The 20,660-nt window shown below is 38.3% G+C and overlaps 1 protein-coding gene across 1 annotated transcript in view; it reads left to right on the plus strand.

Moving 5' to 3' along the window:
• Positions 1-20,660, plus strand: part of GRIA3 (glutamate ionotropic receptor AMPA type subunit 3) — a 375,502-nt gene that overhangs the window by 261,989 nt on the left and 92,853 nt on the right. Inside the window, exons 7-8 of the mRNA XM_050776093.1 lie at positions 16,083-16,244; positions 19,770-19,937. Coding sequence (XP_050632050.1) covers positions 16,083-16,244; positions 19,770-19,937 — 330 coding nt within the window. The remainder of the gene's footprint in view (positions 1-16,082; positions 16,245-19,769; positions 19,938-20,660) is intronic.

The raw sequence follows: 20,660 nt of genomic DNA on the forward strand, positions 1-20,660 counted from the left end.
GGATTGCCTTGGGTATTTGGGCTCCATTTTTGGTTCCATAGGAATTTTAAAATAATTTTCATCTAGCTCTGTTAAGAATGTCAATTGTAGTTTGATGGGAATAGCATTAAATCTATAAATTGCTTTGGGCATTATGGCCATTTTAATGATATTGATTCTTCCTAACTGTAAGCATGGGATGTTTTTCCATTTGTTTGTGTCATCTCTGATTTCTTTGAGCAGTGTTTTGTAATTCTTATTGTACAGATCTTTCACCTCCCTGGTTAGCTGTATTCCTAGGTATTTTATTCTTTCTGTGCCAATTGTCAATGGGATTGCATTCCTGATTTGGTTCTTGGCTTGGCTGTCGTTGGTTATACATTTTCTTTATCCACTTGTTCATTGATGAACACTTAGGTTGATTCCATATCTTTGCTATTGCTAATAGTGCTGCAATATACATAGGAGTGCAGGTATTCCTTAGACATACTGATTTCTTTTCCTGTGGATACATACTCAGTAGTGGGATTGCTGGATCATATGGTAGTTCTATTTTTAGTTTTTTTATAAATCTTCACATTGTTTTCCATAGTGGCTATACTAATTTACATTCCCACCAACAGTGTACATGAGTTCCCTTTTCTCTTCATCCTTGCCAGCATCTTGTTATTGTTGTTTTTGTTTGTTTGTTTTTGCCTTTTTTTTTTTAAATTTATTTATTATTATTATACTTTAAGTTGTAGGGTACATGTGCATAACGTGCAGGTTTGTTACATATGTATACTTGTGCCATGTTGCTGTGCTGCACCCATCAACTCGTCATTTACATCAGGTATAACTCCCAATGCAATCCCTCCCCCCTCCCCCCTCCCCATCATAGGCCCCGGTGTGTGATGTTCCCCTTCCTAAGTCCGAGTGATCTCATTGTTCAGTTCCCACCTATGAGTGAGAACATGTGGTGTTTGGTTTTCTGTTCTTGTGATAGTTTGCTAAGAATGATGGATTCCAGCTGCATCCAAGTCCCTACAAAGGACTCAAACTCATCCTTTTTTATGGCTGCATAGTATTCCATAGTGTATATGTGCCACATTTTCTTAATCCAATCTGTCACTGATGGACATTTGGGTTGATTCCAAGTCTTTGCTATTGTGAATAGTGCTGCAATAAACATACGTGTGCATGTGTCTTTATAGCAGCATAATTTATAATCCTTTGGGTATATACCCAGTAATGGGATGGCTGGGTCATATGGTACATCTAGTTCTAGATCCTTGAGGAATCGCCATACTGTTTTCCATAATGGTTGAACTAGTTTACAATCCCACCAACAGTGTAAAAGTGTTCCTATTTCTCCACATCCTCTCCAGCACCTGTTGTTTCCTGACTTTTGAATGATCGCCATTCTAACTGGTGTGAGATGGTATCTCATTGTGGTTTGATTTGCATTTCTCTGATGGCCAGTGATGATGAGCATTTTTTCATGTGTCTGTTGGCTGTATGAATGTCTTCTTTTGAGAAATGTCTGTTCATATCCTTTGCCCACTTTTTGATGGGGTTGTTTTTTTCTTGTAAATTTGTTTGAGTTCTTTGTAGGTTCTGGATATTAGCCCTTTGTCAGATGAGTAGATTGCAAAAATTTTCTCCCATTCTGTAGGTTGCCTGTTCACTCTGATGGTAGTTTCTTTTGCTGTGCAGAAGCTCTTTAGTTTAATGAGATCCCATTTGTCAATTTTGGCTTTTGCTGCCGTTGCTTTTGGTGTTTTAGACATGAAGTCTTTGCCCATGCCTATGTCCTGAATGGTACTACCTAGGTTTTCCTCTGGGATTTTTTTTTTTTCTGATTTATTTATTATTATTGTACTTTAAGTTGTAGGGTACATGTGCATAATGTGCAGGTTTGTTACATATGTATACTTGTGCCATGTTGGTGTGCTGCACCCATCAACTCATCATTTACATCAGGTATAACTCCCAATGCAATCCCTCCCCCCTCCCCCCTCCCCATGCTAGGCCCCTGTGTGTGATGTTCCCCTTCCTGAGTCCAGGTGATCTCATTGTTCAGTTCCCCACCTATGAGTGAGAACATGTGGTGTTTGGTTTTCTGTTCTTGTGATAGTTTGCTAAGAATGATGGTTTCCAGCTGCATCCATGTCCCTACAAAGGACGCAAACTCATCCTTTTTGATGGCTGCATAGTATTCCATGGTGTATATGTGCCACATTTTCTTAATCCAATCTGTCACTGATGGACATTTGGGTTGATTCCAAGTCTTTGCTATTGTGAATAGTGCTGCAATAAACATACATGTGCATGTGTCTTTATAGCAGCATAATTTATAATCCTTTGGGTATATACCCAGTAATGGGATGGCTGGGTCATATGGTACATCTAGTTCTAGATCCTTGAGGAATCGCCATACTGTTTTCCATAATGGTTGAACTAGTTTACAATCCCACCAACAGTGTAAAAGTGTTCCTATTTCTCCACATCCTCTCCAGCACCTGTTGTTTCCTGACTTTTTAATGATTGCCATTCTAACTGGTGTGAGATGGTATCTCATTGTGGTTTTGATTTGCATTTCTCTGATGGCCAGTGATGATGAGCATTTTTTCATGTGTCTGTTGGCTGTATGAATGTCTTCTTTTGAGAAATGTCTGTTCATATCCTTTGCCCACTTTTTGATGGGGTTGTTTGTTTTTTTCTTGTAAATTTGTTTGAGTTCTTTGTAGGTTCTGGATATTAGCCCTTTGTCAGATGAGTAGATTGCAAAACTTTTCTCCCATTCTGTAGGTTGCCTGTTCACTCTGATGGTAGTGTCTTTTGCTGTGCAGAAGCTCTTTAATTTAATGAGATCCCATTTGTCAATTTTGGCTTTTGCTGCCGTTGCTTTTGGTGTTTTAGACATGAAGTCTTTGCCCATGCCTATGTCCTGAATGGTACTACCTAGGTTTTCCTCTAGGATTTTTATGGTATTAGGTCTAACATTTAAGTCTCTAATCCATCTTGAATTAATTTTCGTATAAGGAGTAAGGAAAGGATCCAGTTTCAGCTTTCTACTTATGGCTAGCCAATTTTCCCAGCACCATTTATTAAATAGGGAATCCTTTCCCCATTTCTTGTTTCTCTCAGGTTTGTCAAAGATCAGATGGCTGTAGATGTATGGTATTATTTCTGAGGACTCTGTTCTGTTCCATTGGTCTATATCTCTGTTTTGGTACCAGTACCATGCTGTTTTGGTTACTGTAGCCTTGTAGTATAGTTTGAAGTCAGGTAGCGTGATGCCTCCAGCTTTGTTCTTTTGACTTAGGATTGTCTTGGAGATGCGGGCTCTTTTTTGGTTCCATATGAACTTTAAAGCAGTTTTTTCCAATTCTGTGAAGAAACTCATTGGTAGCTTGATGGGATGGCATTGAATCTATAAATTACCTTGGGCAGTATGGCCATTTTCATGATATTGATTCTTCCTATCCATGAGCATGGTATGTTCTTCCATTTGTTTGTGTCCTCTTTTATTTCACTGAGCAGTGGTTTGTAGTTCTCCTTGAAGAGGTCCTTTACATCCCTTGTAAGTTGGATTCCTAGGTATTTGATTCTCTTTGAAGCAATTGTGAATGGAAGTTCATTCCTGATTTGGCTCTCTGTTTGTCTGTTACTGGTGTATAAGAATGCTTGTGATTTTTGCACATTAATTTTGTATCCTGAGACTTTGCTGAAGTTGCTTATCAGCCTAAGGAGATTTTGGGCTGAGACAATGGGGTTTTCTAAATATACAATCATGTCATCTGCAAACAGGGACAATTTGACTTCTTCTTTTCCTAACTGAATACCCTTGATTTCTTTCTCTTGCCTGATTGCCCTAGCCAGAACTTCCAACACTATGTTGAATAGGAGTGGTGAGAGAGGGCATCCCTGTCTTGTGCCAGTTTTCAAAGGGAATTTTTCCAGTTTTTGCCCATTCAGTATGATATTGGCTGTGGGTTTGTCATAAATAGCTCTTATTATTTTGAGGTACGTTCCATCAATACCGAATTTATTGAGCGTTTTTAGCATGAAGGGCTCTTGAATTTTGTCAAAAGCCTTTTCTGCATCAATTGAGATAATCATGTGGTTCTTGCCTTTGGTTCTGTTTATATGCTGGATTATGTTTATTGATTTGCGAATGTTGAACCAGCCTTGCATCCCAGGGATGAAGCCCACTTGATCATGGTGGATAAGCTTTTTGATGTGTTGCTGAATCCGGTTTGCCAGTATGTTATTGAGGATTTTTGCATCGATGTTCATCAGGGATATTGGTCTAAAATTCTCTTTTTTTGTTGTGTCTCTGCCAGGCTTTGGTATCAGGATGATGTTGGCCTCATAGAATGAGTTAGGGAGGATTCCCTCTTTTTCTATTGATTGGAATAGTTTCAGAAGGAATGGTACCAACTCCTCCTTGTACCTCTGGTAGAATTCAGCTGTGAATCCATCTGGTCCTGGACTTTTTTTGGTTGGTAGGCTATTAATTGTTGCCTCAATTTCAGAGCCTGCTATTGGTCTATTCAGGGATTCAACTTCTTCCTGGTTTAGTCTTGGAAGAGTGTAAGTGTCCAGGAAATTATCCATTTCTTCTAGATTTTCCAGTTTATTTGCGTAGAGGTGTTTATAGTATTCTCTGATGGTAGTTTGTATTTCTGTGGGGTCGGTGGTGATATCCCCTTTATCATTTTTAATTGCGTCGATTTGATTCTTCTCTCTTTTCTTCTTTATTAGTCTGGCTAGTGGTCTGTCAATTTTGTTGATCTTTTCAAAAAACCAACTCCTGGATTCATTGATTTTTTGGAGGGTTTTTTGTGTCTCTATCTCCTTCAGTTCTGCTCTGATCTTAGTTATTTCTAGCCTTCTGCTAGCTTTCGAATGTGTTTGCTCTTGCTTCTCTAGTTCTTTTAATTGCGATGTTAGAGTGTCAATTTTAGATCTTTCCTGCTTTCTCTTGTGGGCATTTAGTGCAATAAATTTCCCTCTACACACTGCTTTAAATGTGTCCCAGAGATTCTGGTATGTTGTATCTTTGTTCTCATTGGTTTCAAAGAACATCTTTATTTCTGCCTTCATTTCGTTATGTACCCAGTAGTCATTCAGGAGCAGGTTGTTCAGTTTCCATGTAGTTGAGCGGTTTTGATTGAGTTTCTTAGTCCTGAGTTCTAGTTTGATTGCACTGTGGTCTGAGAGACAGTTTGTTATAATTTCTGTTCTTGAACATTTGCTGAGGAGTGCTTTACATCCAATTACGTGGTCAATTTTGGAGTAAGTACGATGTGGTGCTGAGAAGAATGTATATTCTGTTGATTTGGGGTGGAGAGTTCTATAGATGTCTATTAGGTCTGCTTGCTGCAGAGATGAGTTCAATTCCTGGATATCCTTGTTAACTTTCTGTCTCATTGATCTGTCTAATGTTGACAGTGGAGTGTTGAAGTCTCCCATTATTATTGTATGGGAGTCTAAGTCTCTTTGTAAGTCTCTAAGGACTTGCTTTATGAATCTGGGTGCTCCTGTATTGGGTGCATATATATTTAGGATAGTTAGCTCTTCCTGTTGAATTGATCCCTTTACCATTATGTAATGGCCTTCTTTGTCTCTTTTGATCTTTAATGGTTTAAAGTCTGTTTTATCAGAGACTAGTATTGCAACCCCCGCTTTTTTTTGTTCTCCATTTGCTTGGTAAATCTTCCTCCATCCCTTTATTTTGAGCCTATGTATGTCTCTGCGTGTGAGATGGGTCTCCTGAATACAGCAGACTGATGGGTCTTGACTCTTTATCCAGTTTGCCAGTCTGTGTCTTTTAATTGGAGCATTTAGTCCATTTACATTTAAGGTTAATATTGTTATGTGTGAACTTGATCCTGCCATTATGATATTAACTGGTTATTTTGCTCGTTAGTTGATGCAGTTTCTTCCTAGCCTCGATGGTCTTTACATTTTGGCATGTTTTTGCAATGGCTGGTACCGGTTGTTCCTTTCCATGTTTAGTGCTTCCTTCAGGGTCTCTTGTAAGGCAGGCCTAGTGGTGACAAAATCTCTAAGCATTTGCTTATCTGTAAAGGATTTTATTTCTCCTTCACTTATGAAACTTAGTTTGGCTGGATATGAAATTCTGGGTTGAAAATTCTTTTCTTGAAGAATGTTGAATATTGGCCCCCACTCTCTTCTGGCTTGGAGAGTTTCTGCTGAGAGATCTGCTGTTAGTCTGATGGGCTTCCCTTTGTGGGTAACCCGACCTTTCTCTCTGGCTGCCCTTAAGATTTTTTCCTTCATTTCAACTTTGGTGAATCTGGCAATTATGTGTCTTGGAGTTGCTCTTCTCGAGGAGTATCTTTGTGGCGTTCTCTGTATTTCCTGGATTTGAATGTTGGCCTGCCCTACTAGGTTGGGGAAGTTCTCCTGGATGATATCCTGAAGAGTGTTTTCCAACTTGGTTCCATTTTCCCCCTCACTTTCAGGCACCCCAATCAGACGTAGATTTGGTCTTTTTACATAATCTCATACTTCTTGCAGGCTTTGTTCATTTCTTTTTCTTCTTTTTTCTTTTGGTTTCTCTTCTCGCTTCATTTCATTCATTTGATCCTCAATCGCTGATACTCTTTCTTCCAGTTGATCGAGTCGGTTACTGAAGCTTGTGCATTTGTCACGTATTTCTCGTGTCATGGTTTTCATCTCTTTCATTTCGTTTATGACCTTCTCTGCATTAATTACTCTAGCCATCAATTCTTCCACTTTTTTTTCAAGATTTTTAGTTTCTTTGCGCTGGGTACGTAATTCCTCCTTTAGCTCTGAGAAATCTGATGGACTGAAGCCTTCTTCTCTCATCTCGTCAAAGTCATTCTCCGTCCAGCTTTGATCCATTGCTGGCGATGAGCTGCGCTCCTTTGCCGGGGGAGATGCGCTCTTATTTTTTGAATTTCCAGCTTTTCTGCCCTGCTTTTTCCCCATCTTTGTGGTTTTATCTGCCTCTGGTCTTTGATGATGGTGATGTACTGATGGGGTTTTGGTGTAGGTGTCCTTCCTGTTTGATAGTTTTCCTTCTAACAGTCAGGACCCTCAGCTGTAGGTCTGTTGGAGATTGCTTGAGGTCCACTCCAGACCCTGTTTGCCTGGGTATCAGCAGCAGAGGCTGCAGAAGATAGAATATTTCTGAACAGCGAGTGTACCTGTCTGATTCTTGCTTTGGAAGCTTCCTCTCAGGGGTGTACTCCTCCCTGTGAGGTGTGGGGTGTCAGACTGCCCCTAGTGGGGGATGTCTCCCAGTTAGGCTACTCAGGGGTCAGGGACCCACTTGAGCAGGGAGTCTGTCCCTTCTCAGATCTCAACCTCCGTGTTGGGAGATCCACTGCTCTCTTCAAAGCTGTCAGACAGAGTCGTTTTGCGTCTGCAGAGGTGTCTGCTGCGTTTGTTTAGTTTACTGTGCCCTGTCCCCAGAGGTGGAGTCTCAGTTGAAAATGCAGAAATCACCGGTCTTCTGTGTCGCTCGCGCTGGGAGTTGGAGACTGGAGCTGCTCCTATTCGGCCATCTTGCCCCCTAATAACTTTAAGTGACTGTTTTTGCCTTTTTAATAGTAGCCATTCTAACCAAGGTAAGATATTTTGTTGTGATTTTAATTTGTATTTCCCATTTGATTAGTGATGTTGAGCATTTTTTCATATACCTGTTGGCAATTTGTATGTCTTAAGAAATTTCTATTCGTGTTCTTTGCTCACTTTTTAATGGGATTATATGTTTTTGTTTTTGTTTTTTATTGAGTTGTTTGAGTTCCTTCTATATTCTGGATATTAGTCCCTTGTTGGATGAATAGTTTACAAATATTTTCTCCCATTCAACAGGTTGTCTCTTCACTCTTTTGATTGTTTCCTTTACTGTGCAGAAGCTTTTTGGTTTAATATAGTCTCACTTGTCTATTTTTGTTTTTGTTGCCTGTGCTTTTGAGGTCTTAGCCATAAAATCTTTGCCTACACTAATGTCCTGAAGTGCTTTCCCTATGTTTTCTTCTAGTAGGATTATAGTTTCGAGTCTTATGTTTAGGTCTTTAATGCATCTGGAGTTCAGTTTTGTATATGATGAGAAATAGGAGTCCAGTTTCATCCTTCTGAATATGGATATCTAATTTTCCCAGCACCATTTACTGAAGAGGGTACCCTTTCCCCAGTGTATGTCCTTAGAAATTTTTTTGAAAATAAGTTGACTGTGAATATGTGGTTTTATTTCTGGGTTCACTATTCTGTCCCATTCATCTATGTGTCTGCCTTTATATGAATACTGTGTCATTTTGATTACTATAGCCTGGTGACACATCCTGAAGTCAGGTAGTAAGATGCTGCCTCCAGCTTTGTCCTTTTTGCTCAGGGTTGCTTTGGCTATTTGGACTCTTTTCTCGTTCCATGTGACTTTTAGGATTGTTTTTTCTATTTCTGTGAAATATGACATTGGTATTTTGACAGGAATTGCATGAAATCCGTAGATTGTTTTGAGTAGTGTGGTCATTTTAACAATATTAATTCTTTCAATCCATGAGCATGGGGTGTCTTTCCATTTATGTCCTCTTCAAAATCTTTCATCAGAGATTTCCTTGTAAAGATCTTTCACCTCCCTGGTTAAGTTTATTCCTAGATATTTCAGTAGCTACTGTAAATGGGATAGCCTTCTTGATTTCTCTTTCAGCTAGATCAATATTGGTGCATAAAAACACTACTGATTTCTGCATATTGATTTTATATCCTGCAATTTTACTGAATTTAATGGTCAGATCTAAGAATTTCTCGGTGGAGTCTTTAGGTTTGTCTTGATATAAGCTCATGACATATGCAAAGAAGGACAATTTGACTTCCCCCTTTCCAATTTGGGTGCCTTTCTTTTTCCTACCTGGTTGCTCTGGGTACGACTTCCAGTAATACATTGAATAGGAGTGATGAAAGTGTGCATCCTTGTCTTGTTCCATTTCTTAGAGGAAAGGTTTTCAGCATTTTCCCATTCAGCCTGATTTCAGCTGTGGGTTTGTCATGTATGGCCTTCATTATGTCGAGGTACAATCCTTCTATGCCTAGTTTGTTGAGAGTTTTTATTATGAAGGAATGTTGACTTTTACCAAATCGTTTTTCTGTGTCTATTGAGATGATCATACAGATTTGGCGTTCATTCTGTTGATGTGATGTATTACATTTATTGATTTGCATATGTTGAGCCATTCTTGCATCCCTGGGATAAATCCCACTTGATCATGGTGTATCTTTTGGATAGATTGTAGGATTCAGATTGCTAGTATTTTGTTGAGGACTTTTGCATCTATGTTCATCATGGATATTTGCCTGTAGTTTTTTGTTGTTGTTGCATCCTTGTCTGGTTTTGCTGTCACAGTATTGTTGGCCTCATAGGATGAGTGAGGGAGAATTCCCTCCCCTTAATATTTTTGGAATAGCTTGAGGAGGATTGGTATTAGTTCCTCTTTGTGAATTTGGTAGAATTCATCAGTGAAGCATTCAGTCCTAGACTTTTATTTGTTGAGAGACTTTTTATTACTGATTCAATCTCATTACTCATTATTGGTCTGTTCAGGTTTTCAATTTCTTCCTGATTAAATTTTGGTAGGTTGCATGCCTCCAGGAATTTATCCATTTTCTCAAGGTTTTCCAGTCGGTTATCTAGTTGTTCATAACAGTCTCTGGTGATCTTTCATTTTTTTCTTTTTTGAGACAGGGCCTCACTCTGTCACCCAGGCTGGAGTGCAGTGGTTCGATCTTGGCTCACTGCAACCTCTGTTCCCTGGGTTCTAGCAATTCTCCTGCCTCAGCTCTCCCAAGTAGATGGGATTACAGGTGTGTGCCGCCACCACACCCAGCTAATTTTTGTATTTTCAGTAGAGACAGAGTTTCACCATGTTGCCCTGGCTGGTCTTGAACTCCTGACCTCAAATGGTCCACCTGCCTTTGTCTCCCAAAGTGTGGGATTACAGGCATGAGCCACCATGCCAGGCCAATTTTTCATATTTCTATGGTATCAATTGTAATATCTCCTTTCTTGTTTCTGATTTTATTTATTTAGGTTTTCTCTCTTTTTTGGTTCATCTAGCTAGTGGTTTCTTGATTTTGTTTATCTTTTGAAAAAAATTTATTTTGTTGTTCTTTTGTGTTTTTCTTTAGTCTGTTTCATTTAGTTCTGCTCTGATCTTCATTGTTGCTTTCCTTCTACTAATATGGGCTTTGGTTTGTTCTTGCTTTTCTAGTTTTTGAGGTGCATCATTAGATTGTTTACTTGACATCCTTCTTGATGTTGGCCATTATTTCTATAAAATTCCCTCTTAATATTACTTTTTCTGTACTCTTCTCTTCCTCATTTGTGTGTTTGCTCTACCAGTGGGTTTTATACTTTCATGTATTTTCATTATGGTAGATTTTTAGTATGTTGCATTTCAATTTCTTTTGTGTCAAGAATTTTTTAAATTTCCTTCTTAATTTCTTCTTTGATCCAGTGGTCATTCGGGAGCATGTTGTTTAATTTCCAGGTATTTTTATAGTTTCCAAAGTTCCTCTTGTTATTGATTTCTAGTTAAATTCCATTGTGGTCTGAGAAGATATTTGATATGATTTTGATTTTTTTAAATTTTTTGAGACTTGTTTTGTATCCTAATGTATAATCTATCCTGGAGAATGTTCCATGTGCTGATGAGAAGAATGTGTATTCTACAGCTGTTGGATGAAATGTTCTATAAATCTCTGTTATGTACATTTGGTCTCAAGTGAAGTTTAAATTCAGTGTTTCTTTGTTAATCTTCCTTCTAGATGATCTGTCTAATACTGAGAGTAGGGTGTTGAAGCTCTCACCAATTTTCGTACTGGAGTCTATCTCTCTGTTTAGTTGTAATAATATTTGTCTTGGTGCTTTGGTGTCAGAGGCATATATGCTTAGAATGGTTATATAGTATTATTGGATTAATCCCTTTATCATTATATAATGACCTTCTTTTTCTCTTTTCACTGTTTTTGACTTAAGTCTGTTTTTTCTGACACAAATATAGCTACTCCTGCTTGCTTTACATTTCTGTTTGCACAGAATGTCTTTTTCCATCCCTTTACTTTGACCCTATATGTACATTTACATGTGAGGTGAGTTTCTTGTAGGCAGCATATAGCTGGATCATTTTTTTCAAATCCCTTCAGCCAGTCTATATCTTTTAAGTAGAAAGTTTAATCTATTTATATTCAAAGTTACTATTGGTATTTGAAGGTTTATTTCTGTCATTTTATTGATTGGTTTCTGGTTATTTTGCATATACTTTGTTTCTTTCTTCCTCTCTTACTGTTTATCATTGTGGTTTGATGGTTTTCTATAGTGGAAACATTTGAGACCCTTCTCTTCCTCATTTGTGTGTTTACTCTACCAGTGGGTTTTATACTTTCATGTACTTTCATTATGGTAGATATTCTCCTTTTTCTTCCAGGTGTAAGACTCCCTTAAGCATTTTTTATATGGCTAGTCTAGTAGTTATGAATTCTTTCAGCTTTTGCTTGTCTGGGAAAGACTTTATTTCTCCTTCTTTATGAAGGACAACTTTCTTCAGTATAGTATCTTTGGTTGCCAAGTTTGTTGTTGTTGTTGTTGTTGTTGTTGTTGTTTTAGAACTTTGAATATATCAGCCCATTCTCTCCTGGCCTGTAACATTTCTGCTGAGAAATTCACTGTCAGTCCAATGGGAACTCCCATCAGAGTAAGTGACTAGATGCTTTTCTCTTGCTATTTTTAGAATTATCTTTGATTTTTGACAGTTTGACTACAGTGTGCCATGGAGAAGACCTTTTTAAAGGTTTTGGGATCTCTGAGCTTCCTGTATTTGTATGTCTAAATCTTTTGCTACATCTGGAAAGTTTTCAACTATTATTTTATTAAATAGGTTTTTTTTATCACTTTCATTTTCTCTTCACTTTCTGGGACACAAAAATTCACATTTTTGGATCATTTTACGGTGTCCTGTATGTCATAGGCTTTGTTTAACCTTTTTTAATCTTTTTTCATTTTTGTCTGACTGGGTTATTTCAATGACTTGTCTTCAACTTCTAAAATTCTTTCTTCTGCTTGATCTAGTCTAGTGTTGAATCTTTCAAATGTATTTTATATTTCATGCAATGAATTATTCAGCTTTAGAATTTCTGTATGTTTTTCTTTTTATTTTAGGTATCTCTTTGGTAAATTTCTTACTCATATTCTGCATTGTTTTTCATTTGTATTGCTGTTCTGATTTCTGTGCTCTCTTGTATCTCACTGAACTTCTTTAGTATCATTATTTTGAATTTTTTCTGGGATTTCATACATTTCTTTTTGATTGGGATCTATTGCTGGAGAAGTATTATGTTCCTTTGGAGGCATTGTATTTTTTTAACTTTTTCATATTTTTTGTGTCCTTGCGTTGATATCTGCACATTTGGTGTAACAGTTACTTCTTTCAATATATTAAATTTGCTTTTGTAGGGGAGGACTTTTTCCTGAAGATTTATCTATGGTGTTGGTTGGGTAAGACACTTTGGTTTTGATTCTCAGTATGTGCAGTAATATAGTCTCCATGATGATTTATCTGGCTGTAAACAGCATCAATAGTATCCGTGATTTCCTTGGTAGTATAGGGTGCAGTTGTTGGTGGAGGCTGTGGTGAAGTTTTGCTGGAGTTGGAGACATCAGATGGGTCAGTTCTTGGGCACCAGTGGTAGCAGCAACAGGTCAAGCATACCTGTCCATGGGCCTCAGGGAAGTGTACATGGGCACCAGTGTTCGTGGGTCCAGTTAGACTGATTCTTGGGCCTCCAGGCAGCTTGCTCAGATGCCAGCAGTGGCAGTGGTGGGCCATATGGATGGGTGGGTCCTTGGAGCCCTAGGAAGTGGGCATGGCATGGGCAATGGTTGTAGCAGAGGCAACACAATCCTCTGACTCCCAAATGGTTTGTCCTGGTGATGATGGTGGTTGCAATAGGCTAGGCCAGCCATTCTTGAGGCCTGTAGGTAGCACGTGTAGGTGAGTCCCAGCCACGGTGGTAGTGACAGGCTAAATCAGCCTATCCTCAGGTTCCCAGGAGGAGTGCTAAGGTCCAGTGGTGGTGAATGGGGCAGAGCAATTTCCAGGCCCCTGGACAGTGTACTCAGGCACTGAATTTAGGGGAGTGGAGCCAGGCCATCTGGTGGTGCATGTGGGTGCTGGCTGTGGTAGGCAGGGCTGAGGTGATCCCTAGGTCCCCAGTAGAATGCTCAGGTTGGGGCTGAAGTGGCTGTGCTGCAGCCCTACTGCTGGAGAAGGCATGGTTGCTTTCAGTGGTAGCAGCCATAAACAAGTAGCTTAGGAGCATGTGCTTTGGCCCTGATATAAGCAGGGGAGCCTTTCCTCAGAGCTCTTTTAAATATGTAGCAGCACTGCTACTGGAAGTGACAGGGTCACTGCCAATGACTCGTGTTTCGCTCTGGCAGCAGCAGCCAACAAGGCCCAGCCCTGCATTCAAGGTATTCGACCCCATTGATGGGGTCCCAAGGATGTGGAAATGTAGGGGCTGTTGGGCCTCTGGTCAGGATGTAGTCTGGTGGGGGCTGGGCTCTCAAAATGGCACCCTACTGTGGCTGCTTGGGACTCTGGGGTATGTAGGACCCACCCAAGCTGTCTCTCTAGAGAAATGCCATTTTACAATCTCTAGGCAACTCCTTCAAAGCCCATGTGGGTTGAGGGCTCTCCCAGGGCTAAGATTGCAGGAGTCCACATTGGGAATATGGACTGCTAGGGGTCTCTCACTTATCCTTTACCCACACTGGGGCACCTCTCCAGGCTTCCAGATGATCCCAGCCAAGCAGGCTGCCTTACTTCTTTCTCATTCCTTAAGTCAGATGTTTCCTGTCACTTCTCTATTGAATTCCAGCATTCTCTCTTAGGAAATATACTCAAAGTGTGATTATCTACTCACTATTTTATTTCTTCTTTGTACAGGAGGTGAGTTCTGGATGCCTCTATTCAGCCATCTTGAAGGCCCTTTCATTAGAGTTTTATCCTCAGCATTTTATTTGAATTTAAGTTTAAGGAGTGAGAATGGAGACTTGGGTAACAGTTAGGCTTAAGCCCCAGTGGTAGCCTCTGCTAGACTTTCTACACAAGTGAGGCTCTCTGCTGAATTTATTATAGGGGGAATAAAATGGGAGAAACACTGTGTCTTATTTTCTCTCATGAAGAAAGCCTTTAGGAGAAAACTCATCATGATGAATTAATGTTAAATTTTAAAATGCTTTATGGTTATCAGAATGAAGGAGTGATTCTCAGTGATGTAAACTATTTGACTCTTTGATCCGGCCTCCATTGACTCATATCCCACTTATGAAAGGAAGAGGAAGGGGCTGTAAGTAATAACTGAAAAAGCTGTTTCACTAAAATGTTTTCTAAGACTGTCTTGTTACCCATAGTAAACAAATGTAAAATTAAGAGAAACATGGATGGAGGTGCTGACTCTATATATATTGTTTATGTTTACTTTGTGAATAAATTCACCAAGCTATACACATAAAGATATGTGCACTTCTCTATACAACTATTACACTTCAATAAAACCTTTTTTAGACTATAAAAAAAGAGAGGAAACATTAAAGAATTGATACAGACTTGGGTAATAAAGGTGTATGCATTTATCAAAACTCATCAAGTACATTTCATTGATGTAAATTTTACCTTCAAAAAATGAAGAAAGAAAAAGAACTGTAAACAAACACTGAATTTTAGTTAATGACCTGCGTGCTGAAATCTTTTAGGGTGAAGTATACTAATGTCTCCAACTTACTTTGAAATGAACCCCAAAATGAAATAGTTTGATAGATGAGTAGAAAAAATAATTGTAGAATCTGACTGTGACTATGTGGGTATTCACTGTATAATTCTTTCAATTTTTCTGTATGTTTGATCATTTTTATATTAAAATTTTGGAGGGTTGTAAAGAAGGGAGGAAGAATTCTACCCATCTGTTTATGAATACAAATGATGGCTTCAGTTCATTGAAAACCCTAACACATTAATAGTAATTAGCAGGATATAGTTATCCAGCAAAAGTAGCAGCAATTCCTGGGCTGCTACTTGTCCCAGAAGATAATAATGCCCAATGGAGCTGGCAGAGCTCACATGGAGATACTCCTGCACAAGGCTTAGGTGGCAGAGGCACCAGATGGTAGCCAGAGCAAATTAGAAGAAAATGGTGGATGCTATGTAGTAGTTGTTAAGATTCATTTATTGCCCTGGTGCAGTGGCTCATACCTGTAATCCCAGCACTTTGGGAGGCCGAGGCGGGCAGATCACTTGAGGTCAGGAGTTTGAGACCAGTCTGGACAACATGGTGAAACCTCGTCTCTACCAAAAATACAAAAATTGGGTGGGCATGGTGGCATGCACCTGTAATCCCAGCTACTTGGGAGGCTGAGGCATGAGAATCGCTTGAACCCTGGGGGTGGTGCGGAGGTTGCAGTGAGCTGAGATCTCACCACTGCACTCCAGCCTGGGCGACACAGCGAGACTCTATCTCAAAAAAAAAAAGTGATTCATTTATGGATACATGTGAGACATACTCTGGGATTTGTACCATCATATCCAACCAAGCTGTCAGTTTCACTCATTGGCATTTCTGTAAATCACAAATTTCCAAAGTACTCATCACTAGAATCTGAAGCAATCCACTGTGTTTATCACGTTAGGCTGAAGAAAAGTTTGCTATAACACCCACTAGGGTCAAACTTTTTCAACATTTTCCAATTACATAAAGCATTGTATTTTTACTCAATGAAGAAAGACTAAAAATACAGGTAAATAAAACAAATCAAAATATTTGTTTAAAGCTGGCACCTATGTTTGTCCATGTGGCAGCCACATTACATAAAGACACAGGAACTAAAATGAAAGAATGCATATTTTCTCCATTATGCCTGCAGTTTCAGGGACATAGTGTCCTAACAATTAATTTCATATTCAAGGCTGTCTTGATTGCTAATAAATGATCACATTATCTTTAGCACTCTAACAGATATGGTGAGTAAGAATACACAACCTCCCACAATCATGATCCTTTCAATGTCTTCCCAGGGTTTTACTGATATTTTACTGGAAAGAGTCATGCATGGGGGAGCCAACATTACAGGTTTCCAGATTGTCAACAATGAAAACCCTATGGTTCAGCAGTTCATACAGCGCTGGGTGAGGCTGGATGAAAGGGAATTCCCTGAAGCCAAGAATGCACCACTAAAGGTAATGTTCCATGGCGTGTAAAAACCTAAGGCCAGCTTTTCAATGTATCTCCGTATGGTCTTTATACACTAACAGTCATCTTATGATCAAATGATTTTCCTCAGAAGTGATTCAAAGATGCCACAAAACAACTGCAGGTGATGCTATTGCGTTTAAAAACTAAACCCCTGAATAAAGAAGCTGTTGAGAATGAGATCTTTTAAAATCCAATGCTTGGAAATAAGTTAACTTAATTTTTAATGAATTTTATTTGTAATATGCTCATAACAATTTATAATATTACAAGAACCTGAGCCAGGCGAAGGGTGGGGGCAGTGGGAATAGGTAAGGAAGATTGATAGTCTGAAACAGCAAATTAGATTTTACATTATTTATGTGATTGCTTTGTTTTAATAAGTTCCATGAATCTCAGTACACCCAAGTGAATTAGGCTCTAATAAAGAGTGTACATTGCCTATATGTATATTGAATGGAAATGTTTTCCTGCCTGCTAAAGTATCTTAGAAAATAATTAAATTACTTAGGTTGCTCATTTTCACAAAATCAAGATAAGAATATTAAAAGCAGAAAGTCGTGGTTAAAAATGCACATTTTTCATATGCATTCCCCTATGGCTAGAAATTCTATTATTTAAAAACCAGGAATTAAACAGATAAATTAGGGGAAAGTTATTCATGTTACACAAAGGACCCTTCAAATATATTTTTTAAGTAACTCATTCCCTCAGTGTATTGATTCAAATATGAAACTGACTTTAAATTCTTCCTTCCTGATATAGTGAAAGTATGTACCATAGCTGTGGTACAAAATGGGGGATCAAAACAGAGTCAAGACCTTTTCCTAAAAAAGGAAAAGGGGAAAACATCTTCCTCATTGTTTTAAGATACTCATCCTCACATCCTTCCTCCCAGGCAAGAATAGAATAGGGGATAACAGGGTGGGCATTGTAGCATGCACCTGTAATCCCAGACACTTGGGTGGCGGAGGCAGAAGAATGGCTTGAACCCATGCAGCAGAGGTTGCAGTGAGCCAAGATCATGCCACTGCACTCCAGCCTGGGCGACAGAGCAAGACTCCTTCTCAAAAAAAAAAAATAATAATAACAATAATAATAGAGAACAGTAGGCAACACAGACCAGAAAAAAGATATAGAGATACATTCTGTACCATCTATGCAGCTCCACCTTAAATGCGTTACATCAGAACATAATTCAAGTGAAACCTTACTTTATGCAATTGGTGTGTTCTAGAAAAGTTATGGGTTAAACATACTTTTTTCGTTCAGTTGAGCCACTTACTAGTTAAGTGGTATCCTGTGGTTGTAGTGATTATGCCTGCCAGATTTTTCCAAGATAGTCTTGTTTTAAAAAAACATTCTGTTTTAGGGTCTGATCAAGTGTCCTAATTTGCTTCAGTAAATATGGTCACAATCCCTATGATGAATCCTTTGTAATCAAAATTTTTTTAATGTATTAAACTGATATTTACTGGAAAATAATCCCAAGTGAATTAGGCTACAATAGAGTGTATGTTACCTATATGTATATTGAATGGAAATGTTTTCCTGCTTGCTAAAGTATTTCTGAAAATAATTAGATTACCTAAGTTGCCCATTTTCATAGAAATCAAGATAAAAATATCAAAAGCATAAAGTCATGGTTAAAATGCACATTGCATTACATTTAGGTGAGCTTATTCAAATTTAGATTTTTCATAAAACTGCCTACCCACACTGCTTTATGATCTTTAGATTTACCAGGTAATAGGTAGAAGAGAGAAATTCATTTATTCAATATTTTAGTGGGTTAGTAGTCTGGCACCTACAATGTGCCAGACACTGTGTTAGGCATGAGAAAATGAGTGAGGGTAGGAAGTATGAAAAGGGTACTGAAGAGTAGTTTATGCCTGTGCTGAAGTTGTAGAGCCATACAAAAGAGAAGGAAGCCAATCTCAGCTCTGGACTCTTCATTGATAATACTTGGTGTATATAATGTAAAGTTCTAGAACCCACTGAGAAGAAATGTTCATACTTATAAGTAAAAACCTTTAAATAACTTTTTAAAAATTGAATATTAAAATAGATGTTACAACTTTCACATTACTTTTGCTTAGTATTTGTCATTATAGAACCTTGCACAATATCAATCAAACCAAAAGCCCACTTTAAAAATTGATGTACAATATTTTTGATTAGGAGATAAAATTGTCTACAGATTAAAAATCCTGATAATTTACTCTATAAACATTTTCTTTTAGGGCTTGGAGGGGTATTCTCACACATTAATAAGTAGAAACTGAATAAAGCAAAAACTAAATAGCTCTTTTGGCATGGTTTGGAAAGGACTACATTAAGATATGCTGACAATTTATGCAGTCAACTGAAAAGAAAATCATCACCATGTTGGCTTCATGTATTGCAAAGATGTACAGACACAAAGATTTTTCTTCATGAAAGAACATATTCCCCCTGTTACAGTCACACTTGATGATTTGCTTCTAAAAGAGAAGTAACGTGAGAAAAGTCAGAAAAGCTAATTGATAGTTGTAGAGGCAATAATCTACTCACTCCCAATTGTATTTGGACATACTGTACTAAAGAGAGAGAACTCCCCCTGGGACATTTTGCTACATTTTTAAAAAGTCAACAACATTCTATATTCTACCAGTATTTGTCACTCCTGCAAAACAGGGGCCAGCTTATTCTAACCATAGTTTCTTATGTTAATTCATTTAATGAAAAAGCATCCACCATTTCAAATTGCGGATAATCAAATCCCTTGTATTAAGTGACTGACCTCATCCCTAGTAGAGCATATCACTATATCCAAGGAATAGAAAGTGTTCTTGCCTGCAGGAGGTAGCATCATGAAGTATTGCCTATGAATTGTCAACATTATCAGATTTAAAACTCAATAATAATTGAAATTTTCTACAATTGAAAAACAGCTTTGGTTTTTGCTACCCCCCAGGAAACAAAAACTGATTTATTGCTGGCCAGAAGTCCTGGCTTGCCAGAAACATGGGCCAGACAGAAGTGATTAATGTTCTCCTCCAAATTAATTTCAAGCTGTCTAACTTAGCTATTTCCATTTTCCCCTAAGTAAACACTGGATCTCAATTTTCTATTACAAACAGCAGTAACCCAGTCTTGCTTTAGGATATGCTGTTTCCTCTCCAGTCTATACATGCCATCCTTTAACTTCATACATATTTCTTCCTCTATAAAGGACCCAGCCTTTTGGTAGTCACTCACTCAGTATAAAAAAGAAACAGTATTGAGAGCAAGAGAGAGATTGCCTTGAGCCATCTGATTGTAATAATCGTAACACATGCACACATGAGGTAAGACGTATCATTGTAGAATGAATCAAATTCAGGCTTGCCCAGAGAGATCTCTTAAATAATTGGGGGGGGGGGGTGACTGCATAGAACAATAGGTAGAAATGAATGAAAATTATAAGAAACAAGGCAAATTTTGAGGGTATCATTTATCATGATATCCTGTTTTTCATGCATCCATTTCAGTATACATCTGCATTGACACACGACGCAATACTGGTCATAGCAGAAGCTTTCCGCTACCTGAGGAGGCAGCGAGTGGATGTGTCCCGGAGAGGAAGTGCTGGAGACTGCTTAGCAAATCCTGCTGTGCCCTGGAGTCAAGGAATTGATATTGAGAGAGCTCTGAAAATGGTAAAGACCACAATGGGTTATTGGGGTGGAAGAAACTTATAAAGACATTAAAACGATGAGACCTAAATCTTGAGAGAAGACATACTAAAAGGAATAGGACCAGATTATGTAGAATCTCAGAGTATGCTAAGAGGATAAGTATAGCCATTTCTATAAATCATCCAAATCTAGAAATCTAAAAATTGGAGGTCATTTCTTGAAGCTTGAAAAAAAAAGAGATAAATTTAGGGCAAATGAATTTTTGGTTATGCTCTATACTGTGGCTAGTAAATGAAACTTAGTACTCTCAAAAGTTATGGATTAAATATGTAAATAGCTTCAAAAAATTCAAACCTTTCAAACATATGACATTCCTTAGGGAGATTAGGATATTTTAGAAGATGCTCCTAACTTCAAGATAGACATTACAAAGGACAGCATCTTCTGGCTCATCAGACAAATGATTAGCCTAGACAGGCTATGGAACTTAGCCAGTGTGATGGTATTTCTGTTGTCAAAAAGAACACTCATGCTATTCTACAGGATGAAATGCAGGAACATGATACATTTCTAGGCCTACTTAAGAAGCTTTTGCCCAATGCTGCAAAGAAAAAGCCTAAAGAAAAATAAAAGGAATCAATGGATAGACAGTCAAATAGGTCACTTGTTTTTAGTATTTGCTGGGTAGGAGATCATTTAAGGCTTCAAGCAATGTCCTTTGAACAGATTTCGTTATTTATACCA

Source organism: Macaca thibetana, chromosome X, assembly GCF_024542745.1.
Source record: "Macaca thibetana thibetana isolate TM-01 chromosome X, ASM2454274v1, whole genome shotgun sequence".
Taxonomy (NCBI): domain Eukaryota; kingdom Metazoa; phylum Chordata; class Mammalia; order Primates; family Cercopithecidae; genus Macaca; species Macaca thibetana.